The sequence below is a fragment of the Mus pahari genome, chromosome 14 (assembly GCF_900095145.1).
Source record: "Mus pahari chromosome 14, PAHARI_EIJ_v1.1, whole genome shotgun sequence".
In the NCBI taxonomy this organism is placed as follows: Eukaryota; Metazoa; Chordata; class Mammalia; order Rodentia; family Muridae; genus Mus; species Mus pahari.
Genome location: NC_034603.1, coordinates 921,023 through 931,635, shown reverse-complemented (window position 1 = coordinate 931,635; position 10,613 = coordinate 921,023). Strand labels below are relative to the sequence as shown.

Genomic DNA, 10,613 nt, shown 5'->3' with positions numbered 1-10,613 from the left:
TGTGTGTGTGTGTGTGTGTGTGTGTGTGCATGTGCATACACACCTACATGTGGGATGTGTATGTATGCTTAAGAGTACATGTGTGTATGCACATGTGGTGTGTGTGTATATGTGCTCCAGATAGGTATGTACAATGTTTGGTGTGTGCACAATGTGCTGTGTGTGTGAGCACACACATGTGCTTGCACACACCTGGAACAGTACTTGGCATTTTAAAAAGCACTAGAACATATTACTTATTCCTCTTTTATATTTGGCTTTGGGCCACTTGATGTCTGATGCCACATCTGATTTTGTTCAGACAGCCTGATGTATGAACTTCTTTGCTCCACAGAAGGGAAAACAACAGCCTCCCAGGAGACCCACAGGGAGTGTGCAGCATGACCCTGCAGGGCCTCACTGCATCTTTAGGTGTACACTATGAGACAGCTGACAGTGCTGGCACATCTGGACTGAAGGGAGGAAAGAAAGCTCTCAGAAGGAATTAGGAGAGCAAGGGGAGAGAGGGCACACTACTCTCTAGATAGCCTGTAAGGATGAGGAAGGTTTTAAGGGGTGGCCTCCATTGTCTCTTTCTCAGACATGCGCATGCGGCTCCTAACTTGCAGAATTGCAAGACAATTGTTTTCTCCTTCACAAACTGGACACCTGGATTCAGGTCCAAACATTTTCACTTCATCTTTCCATGCCTTTGGACTACCCAAACTTTGGCTCATAATTCAAGTTTCCAGACTCACAGGTGTATTATGTGTCTGAAACAGTTACTCAACTGTGGCCACGCATGGGGGTTGGTCATCTGAGGAGACCGCATCTGTGCTGGTGACTGGATCTCATCCCAGAAATTTTGACAGAATTGCCCTGGGGGTGGGGGTGACCTCAATAACAGGACTTTCTAAATCGCCTGGTGTTTCCAATATGAAGTTCACAACAAGCAAGCAGAAATCCTTAGTGTGTCTGCTGTGTCTGAGGTGAGTTCTCAATACCATCTCTTCACATTTCCTTAGCAGCAATTGCTTGCTCAAAGCTCATTCCTAAAGGCTTTCTTAGTTTCTAAGGATAGCTCAACAACTCCATTTCTACCACCCACCCTGACACATTCTTCTATCAAAAAACCTCTCTGCTTTCAAAACAAATGACTCAGCCCCAGCCAATCAGCCAGCTCCTTATCTCAATTTAGTTTCTCTTCATTGATTGGATGGAACCAAGTGGTTAAGACACAATGCCCTCTCAGAGATGCCAATGAAAAAAATCGAGTGGATGGATGATCTATTGTTCAGCCTCCCGTCTGAGAGCAGCGTCTTCCCCCCACCCCCGCAAACCCCTCGAGACCACGTGCAATAGCTCACTGCCTAAAGCCTTGGCTCTCTCAGGCAGCCCTTACACACTCTCTCCTACCTATGTCTGTGGGATGACACCCCTCTGCCACCTCCATTCTTCAAATCAGGAGATGTGGCATCAGCCAGAGGCTGCTTCCCAGCCCTGTCTCCTGGACATTCTCCTGCAGCCGCGGTGTCCACAGGAGCTTCCCACACTGGGCACATTCTCTTTCACCTTTGCCTTAAATACCCTCTTTCTTCCTCTCCAAACAGCTTTTACTTACCTCCAAAACTCCAATTTGGATGTTCTCTCCTGAGGCTGTCTATCCTGCCTTCCCTCTCCTATACCCCAGCTCCCCCTACCCATTGTGATGCTTGGGTCCAGCATTTACCACGATGCACTGGGTTCCTCTGAAGAAGGTTTTTTTTTTTTTTTTTAAGTTTATCTTTTTATAACCAACTCCTGGCAAAGGGGCAGAGCTCGGCAGAGGCAAATTGAGCTGCTGGATAGAGTGAGTCCAAGTCTCTGCCTTCCTGTCTATACCGATCCATTTTCAAAACACCTCAAGGAAATGAAGACGAGCCTCTCCCCCTCATCATTGCGTAGAAGCTTATGTGTACTCATCTGCCATGGTAAAATCTTAACAAGAGAACATTAGTTTGCTTGCCTGTATATGTAGATTATGAGCAAGCACCATAAATCTGCAACAACACAAGGAATGTCTCATCTCTGGACACAATATTTTCCAAGGAAGGGAGCCTGTTTGGTGGCTGGAAGAATGAAAGGGTTTAGGGGGTTAAAAAAAAAAATCTTTTGCTGCTTGGGTTCCTGGGTTAGGGTAACCTGGGGAGAAGGAAGATCACCCGTTTACCTTCTCGGGAGCAGCCAGCTGCAAATGATTAACCTCCAAGGGCGTGATGAGAGGGACAGTCTGGAAACCGTCCTCCACGCAAGGCGGCTTGGCCCCCTTCTCTCCGGAGTTGCTGTTCAGCTTCACCATGCTTCTGCTTTTTTTCCAGACCTAAGGCAAGCGGCAGGATTCTGGTTACAGTGGGAATGTGAGGGGCTGAGGATGGTCGGAGACAGCTCAACTGCAGCAGCATTCAACCCGGCAACAGCCATCAGTCTCCCACTAGATTTCCTGACATGATTCCCATTGTCCGGGGAAACTTCATTAATCATCAGAATGTGCTAACTGCTCACTGAGTTCACCAACCTTCGAATTAGGGAGCACCTCCCACCCCACCCCCCAAAATATCCAAAACCCCCAAACCAAAAAAAAAAAAAAAAAAAAAAAAAAAAAGAAAAAAAAAGAACTATCTTCTAAGTCCTTTGTTCCTTACTAGTTATATACATATTAGAATCCCAAACCTCAGACCTTCTTTTTTTTTTTTTTTTTTTTTTTTTAAATTGAGCTTTAAAAAATACCAAGAAACTGTGACTAACATAACCCTAGAGCCCCTCTGGCAAGCTTGTTCTTAGCACAAAAGGAAAGTCCATTATTCTGGGCCCCCTGCAGTAAGATACGTTTCACCTCACCACCCACATCGCTATTTTGCCTTTTCTTCACCAATCTCTAAAACACAATTAAATACATTCAATCTCTCTCTCAAGATCTCTCTCTCTCTCTCTCTCTCTCTCTCTCTCTCTCTCTCTCTCTTTCTTACATAATATGTAGATTGTACACAAGATCCAGGTTTCAACATCAGAAAGAGGCTGGCTTGAAGCTGATCTCCTTATTCAGCCATGAAATAGCTCCATTTCCTCAATGGTCAGGGTCTCTCTCTCTCTCTCTCTCTCTCTCTCTCTCTCTCTCTCTCTCTCTCTCTCTCTCTCTCTCTCTCTCTCTCTCTCTCTCTCTCTCTCTCTCTCTCTCTCTCTTTTTCTTTTCATGGAAAGTTAGCAGCCCCCATATTGCAAGATTGCCAACTAAATAAACAAATCGCATTATTTCCCTCCAGTTCCCTTTGAACTCAAGGATTGATTTCACCGCACCCTCAAAAGCCCTGCACAACTGAATTTCTCCTGTCAATCCGACTGGTGGGACGTAGTTAGACAAACGGAGCTGTGGGGATGACAGGGTGGTGAGGGCTAGGAGGGTGCTGGGGAGTGGTTACAACAAAAACAAATGCCTACTTACTGTGCGGCACTGGTGGGGGTCAGAGCAGAGTCAAGCCAATATGTAGAGGAGGAGGACAAACAGGAGTCCTCCCTCCTCAGCCAGACCGTGGTGCTGAAAAAGCAGCCCTCGCGTGCCTGGATCCGGAGCTTCTGAGAACGAGGCGCCAGCGCGCAGAGACGATCTGGCAGCTGCCAGCCTGCTCGCCAGCTCGCGCCTCCCACCGGGGACGGCTCCCACACCACCTGTCATCTGGCACCACCTGCTGTTTCTCATGCATGGCCACAACCCCTGCATAGGACAAACGGTTTCAAAAAAAGAAGAAGGAATTTTGGTTATTCCAAAAACAGTAATGTGGCTTATAAGTTTTTTTTTTTTTTTTTTTTTTTTTTTACAATTATGTGAAATGCAATTCTTGAGTCTTTGGGGGGAACTGAAAAAGCAGGCACTTGTTTTGTTTTGTTTTAGAAGGGCTCCCCTTTTCCTAAAGCTTCCCTAACAATACTGTAAAACTTAAAGCACCTGCTCTTAGAAGAAAAAGCAAACTGGGCGTTACTTTCCATTTCCTGTGCAGTAACACCTTTCTGGCCTCTTTCAAGCTCTGGCTCTCTTTTGTAAACTGTGGTTTCTAACAAAGACTGGGAAATGGGGTGGCTTGCAGTGTGGACACACCTGCATAAACTGCAGACAGTGAGAAGCACTGCATAGACTTGACCTGTCTAAGGTCACAGAACTGGAAAAGGCCAGAACTGGGACTTGAACCCTGATTCTTGTCCCCGAAATCCATATCTAGGACAAGACGTTAAATAACACCCAGTTTGCTGTCCAGAGTGAGGAGTGGAGAGGCAGTGTCAGCCCTACCGACCTGGCCCGGTGGAGCGGGCACATTTTTCAGCCACTCCCTGATCCTCTGCTGCCTTGCCTTTGATGGAGGATACCAACTCTTGCAGTGTCAGATGGCAGGGAGTACGGGAAGAGAATGTACCCATGGAAACACATCTGACTTGTGAGCGATGCTCTGAATGCCTATTTCAACCACAGGGATGACTGAGTCCCCTACCAATGACTTCTCCCAGTGTGGCTCAAATCACTGTTCATCAACAGCCGCAGTGCTGTCTGTGTGGTTCATGACCTATCTGTCCTAGTAGTGTGCACACTCCCCACTTTGATTTCAAAAATATTTGTTCTGTGTGAAAAAAAAAATCACCCTAGCTAGTGTCTATGTGTTAAAAGGCACAGAAACGCATGTGTCTTCTGTACTGTTCAGGCATGAAATGTGTGTAAGGATTTTTGAGACCATGAAGGCTGTCTTCTATCAGCACCACACAGGGCAGTGTTAAATGATGTATATGTGTGAGAGGGAAGTATTCTAAGAAATATTGGTTTTCCTTCCCCTCCTTTCCAAAGACCTAAATGACTGCCAAATTCATGCATGGCACGAGACCAGCACAGTATAGTCAGCAACCACAGGTTCAGTTGTGAACATGTATATCGGATCCTAACGCTGCTGCCCTAAGAATCAAAGACATCCCCTCTGATAGTTCATGGCTGATTGACAATGAAAAGCCACATTTTTCAAGTCAGAGGTTCCTAGAGTTCAGTAAGCTCCAGAAAGAGGCTTGCCTGGAGGCAAGGAAAAATCCAGGCTTGGTGACCTGTGAGGTTAAGACCCAAGCTGAAAGCAAGGCCATGACTGGAATGGCATCCCTAACATTGATGGAGAACAAGGTTGAGAGGTTCCAAATAAAATAGAATCATTGGTATTTAAAAAAATTTTTTTTGAGGATTGAAAACAAATACTATCACATCATTTGATGAGGTTTTCAATGTACACAACATGCAAGACATCTGTAAAGCAGAGTGAGGAGAAAAAAACCAAGATGGTGTCAGTTACGGTCTTATAGACTGCTTTACGTAAACTGTGACGATTTAAGTATGTCTACTGCAATCTTAAGATAGCCAAAAAGATACACAGATGTGTGTGTGTGTGTGTGTGTGTGTGTGTGTGTGTGTGATAATCAAAATGCAATAAACATCATCTGCTGTGCAGTGGGTAGGAGAGCTGGCCTCAAGGGCATGACAGCAGGAGACCTGGCCCTGCCCCACACTGGCTGCAGCACTGGGTAAGCTGGCTGGGCAGTGCTGGAGAACTACCCGTGGTGGTGTGGGTGCAGGAGAACTGGCAGGCTGACCAGCTCAGCTACCACCCAGGCTCAGACCCAGGGCATTGAGTTAGCCCACCCCAACATCTAACCCACCTATGAACTGTTGGAGTGCATGAAAGCTTTTGGATTTGGCAGATCCAAAGGTGCAGGATCTCCATGACACAAGACAACAACAGGCTACCCCAGAGAAGACCTGATGAGGATTCAGTATTGATGGTGTAGCAGAAGCCAGAGGTTTTGAACCAGACCCACTCTCATGGCAATGAACACTTGCAAGTAAAGCTGTGTGGACAAGAGGGACACAGCACAGCTTCTGTGATGAGGGTTTTCTGTTTTCTTTTGTGCGGGAGGTTGCAAGGGCAGAGGGCCGATATAAAGGGACAAGGAGATGAATGTGATTGGAATGTGAAATTCACAAAAAAAATCAGTAAAAAATTTAAAAATGCAATAGACACATTAAAATAAACTTCAAATAATGAAAAAGAGGCAGAAAACTAGAAACAAAAAGTAGAGAGAACAAGAGTAATGAAAATAGTAGACTCATATCCAAACACATCGATACTCATTTTAAGTGTAAATGGCATAAACTAATTGAAAGTAGATTTGTCAAAAATGGAGGGAAAATATAAATAAACTGTGTTCTGACAATAAGAAACAGTCCAAACGCAGCAATGTGATCAGGTCAATAGCCATGTAATCAGGTCAGTAGCCATGTAATCAGGTCAGTAGCTATACAGTATTAGCTGGTATCAGTTTCCTCTTCCAGGTCCTCTGGATTTGATCACAGCACAACCAAAGTCATGTGCCTAAGATAAGATAGTCAGTGCTCTGCCTGTCTAATATTAACTTCCTGGGTGTTAGCAAGAAATAAAATGAAAACTCAACTAGAGTTGATTGTGACAATGCTAGGGAGATTGTGACAAAAAGACAATTCGTTAGAAAGGCCGGTGGATTCCAGTGATCCCATGGAACACAGACCCATATTACAGAGAACATTCCTGCCTCTATCCTGATCCTCAAGTCTTCTGGGGAGTACTCCAAAGTGGAAAGAAACAGAAAACCACAGAAAACGGCAACATGCTGGCCAAGAAGATCCGCCCGGTGGTCTGACTGACAGGACTGGTCTCAGCTGGGGTCCTCTCTGCAGCCTGCCACAGCAGGGAGCCATGAGACATGCTGCTACACATTCTAGGGGACAGTGCAATGGCATCCTGGAATGTCCAACTGTTCAAGAACTGCAAAGGCCAGCCTGGTACAGAATGAACTCCAGGGCATCCAAGGCTATAGAGAAAAACCTCCATCTCAAAAAACCAAAACAACAACAAGAAAACCAACAAACACACAAAGGAAAACAGTTCAATAAAGGATCATGGAAAAGAGAAATTCAGAAGAGTTTCAGGAAGACAGACACACCGTGATGAGACTGGGTAGTGTGTGACAGTTCATTTCCACCATCAACCTGGTTGGACTGAATAGCATCCAAGGAGGCATTGATTACTGAGGCACACCTATGGGTGTGTTCATGGGGATGGGATCCTCCAGAGAGAATTAACTGAGGGAGGAGGACCCTTGTTAGATACCAGGGAGCATTTCCTATGATCTGGAGTCTCTTAATGAGTAAAAGTTGCAAAGGAGAAAGCCAGCTGTGTGGTGCCAACCCCTCCCTCGCATTCGTTCCTGCGACAGCAGCTGATCCTACAGACAGGCTTCCCTGCCCCAGAGGGCTGCAACTCCAGATCCAAGTGTCAAGGTCAACCCTTCCTCCTTTACGTCGCTTTTTGCCAGGCATTTAGATACAGCCACAAGGAAAGGAACAAATCCGTGATCCAACAGAAACCCAAAGTGGCTGCATTAGTGTTAGACACAGCAAACCCAGGGAAAGAAAATGACAATTGAGAACAGGGAACTTGACGATCAGCTAGTACTGATTCACAAATAGGCGCAACAATGTTAAATCTGTGTAACTGAAAAATAAAACGTCTATGTATATGACCCCACACCTTAAGAGAAAGGAGTTCCACCCTAGACTCCGTGACAACCGCAGTTGTCAGTACAGATGGAATGAATGAATGAACGAATGAATGAGTGAGTGAGGGAAAGTGGCAAACCGAAAATCAGCAACGATTCAGTACAGGATTCACTTCAAGACCACTAGCTGAAGAAGTGGGGAGGCTGTCTTGTGTATTTGCTAACAATATCCCTGCATTTACTTATTAGATGCCAGTAGTGTCTTCCTCCAAGTTGTGGTGACCAAAGGGAGGAAAAAATGCTTCTGGGCATTAGCAAACAGGATGTGGGGGGTGTGGAAGGCAGAAAAACTGCCAGTTACAGGAAAACTAAAAGTCCACCCCCAAGTCCCCAGCCAGTTCAGTCTAGCACAGTCAGTCTGTCAGTTCAGGAATACAGACAACCAGAAGAGTCATATAAAAGAGTGAACCGCCCTGACTGGCCACACATGCATTTTTAATTCACTCTGTCTGGCCTGCGAGACCACTATATCAAACCAAATAAAGACTATCTAATATAAGAACATTGATGACTGGATGCATCTCAAAATGTAGGTGCCAAGTCTTCAACAAAATACCAGAAAAATCAATTTAGTCACAGGACAAACTATCATGAATAAGTAAGTGGGCTTTGTACTAGAAATGCAGTTGACTGAGAAAAGTAATTTGATAAAACTTAACATCCAGGGGCTGGAGAGATGGCGCAGCAGCTAAGAGTACTCCCTTCTGTGGCGGATGTGGGGTCAGTTTCTAGCCTTCACATCACGTGACCTTCAGTCCTTTGACAGCACCAGCATGGACACGGTCCACATCAGCTTTCACAGGTACACACACATACACACAAACAAAGACAATTTAAAAATCCATTCACAATAAAAGAACTCTCAGAAAACTTGGTATAAACAGAGAGCAAGTAGATAGAATAATGTGCAAGAATTGATTGTATTTTAGTGTGCTCTCAATAACCAGAAGCTAAGTGTTTAAAAAAATTCACACCATCTTTCCAAAATGGTGAAATCCTGGGATTAGTCTGGCCAGCAAAATCCACACAGAATCTAGATGGCAGGATTACAAAATGCTGACAACAGTGTTCAGATAGCCAAACACTGGAAGACACAGCAAGTCTGTGAGCTGGAGACCAGCTGCTGCAGCAACAGTATTCTCTATGACCTGATTGCTAGGTGAATTTTTTATTGTAATCTTCAGCAGGAATTTTTATGGTTCAACAAGGTCACTCTAACGCATAGGGAGAATCCAGGGACTAGAATAACTAACATGATCTTTTAAAAGAGTCCTCACACCCAGTTTAGGAAAACCAATCTTAAAAAAGTAAATAAATAAATAAATAAATAAGAAAGAAAGAAAGAAACAAACAAACAAACAAACAAACAAACAAACAAAGAAAAAGTGCTGGGAAGTGGCCCAGGGAAGTGGCCCAGGGATTAAAAGCAAGTGCTGCTTTTGAGAGGACCTGGACTCAGTTCCTAGCACTCACGAGGCAGTTAGCAGCCACCTGTAACTCCAATTCCAGGGAATCTGATGTCCTTTTTTGGCTTCTGCAGGCACCAGGTACGCACACAGTGCACATACGTATACTTGGGCAAACACTTATACACATGAAATTTTAAAATAAAGGAAGGGAGAGAGCCATCTTGTATCCCAGGTCCCTCAGAGTACAGTCTGTGCAGGAGAGCCTGCGGACTGCAGAAGCAACATAGCTTCTGGGACAGGCCCTGTTTTGGGCCTTCATCTTCAGCCAGGAAGCAGATCTGGGCTCCAGACATCTGCGCTTCTTCCCAGTCAAAGGAGAGGTGGCCTGCAGAGAGTACTCTGATCACTGAGACTCAGGAGAGAGTTGGACTCCCAGGAGTGCTGACAGAGGCTAACAGAATCACAGGAGGAACAAGCTCCAGCCAGAGACAGCTATAACAACTAACACCAGAGATTACCAGATGGCGAAAGGCAAACATAAGAATCTTACTAACAGAAACCAAGACAGCTCACCATCATCAGAACCCAGCACTCCCACCTCAGCGAGTCCTGGATACCCCAACACACCCAAAAAGCAAGATTCAGATTTAAAATCATATCTCATGATGCTGGTAGAGGATTTTAAGAAGGAAATTAATAACTCACTTAAAGAAATACAGGAAAACACTGCTAAACAGGTAGAAGGCCTTAAAGAGGAAACACAACAATCCCTTAAAGAATTGTAGGAAAACACAACCAAACGGGTGATCGAATTGAACAACACCATCCAAGATCTAAAAAGGGAAGTAGAAACAATAAAGAAAACCCAAAGGGAGGCAACCCTGCAGATAGAAACCCTAGGAAAGAAATCAGGAGCAATAAATCAGCAGCAGAATACAGGAGATAGAAGAGATAATCTCAGGGACAGAAGGTTCCATAGAGAAGATGGACACAACAATAAAAAAAAATGCAAAATGCAGAAAGATCCTAACTCAAAACATCCAGGAAATCCAGGGCACAATGAGAAGACCAAACCTATNGATAATAGGAGTAGATTAGAATGAAGATTTTCAACATAAAGGGCCAGGAAATATCTTCAACAAAATAATAGAAGAAAATTTCCCAAACCTAAAGAAAGAGATGCCCATGAACGTACAAGAAGCCTACAGAACTCCAAATAGATTGGACCAGAAAAGAAATTCCTCCCAATACATAATAATCAGAACAACAAGTAAATAAAGATAGAATATTAAAAGCAGTAAGGGAAAACATATAAAGGCAGGCCTATTAGAATTACACCAGACTTCTCACCAGAGACTATGAAATCCAGAAGATCCTGGACAGATGTTATGCAGACCCTAAGAGAACACAAATTCCAGCCTAGGCTACTATACCCAGCAAAACTCTCAATTACCATAGATGAAGAAACTAAAGTATTCTATGACAAAACCAAATTCACACAATATCTTTCCACAAATCCAGCCCTTCAAAGGATAATAAAGGGAAAATACCAACACAAGGATGGAAACTACACCC

At 44.4% G+C, this 10,613-nt stretch overlaps 1 protein-coding gene across 1 annotated transcript in view; it reads right to left on the bottom strand.

The window, feature by feature from the left end:
- The window catches only part of Nsg2 (neuronal vesicle trafficking associated 2), a 59,168-nt gene extending 55,539 nt beyond the window's left edge, over positions 1 to 3,629 (bottom strand). Inside the window, exons 1-2 of the mRNA XM_021212363.2 lie at positions 3,458 to 3,629; positions 2,189 to 2,338 (exon numbers count right to left, since the gene is read on the bottom strand). Coding sequence (XP_021068022.1) covers positions 2,189 to 2,317 — 129 coding nt within the window. The 5' untranslated portion in view covers positions 2,318 to 2,338; positions 3,458 to 3,629. The remainder of the gene's footprint in view (positions 1 to 2,188; positions 2,339 to 3,457) is intronic.
- Positions 3,630 to 10,613: the final 6,984 nt, after the last annotated feature.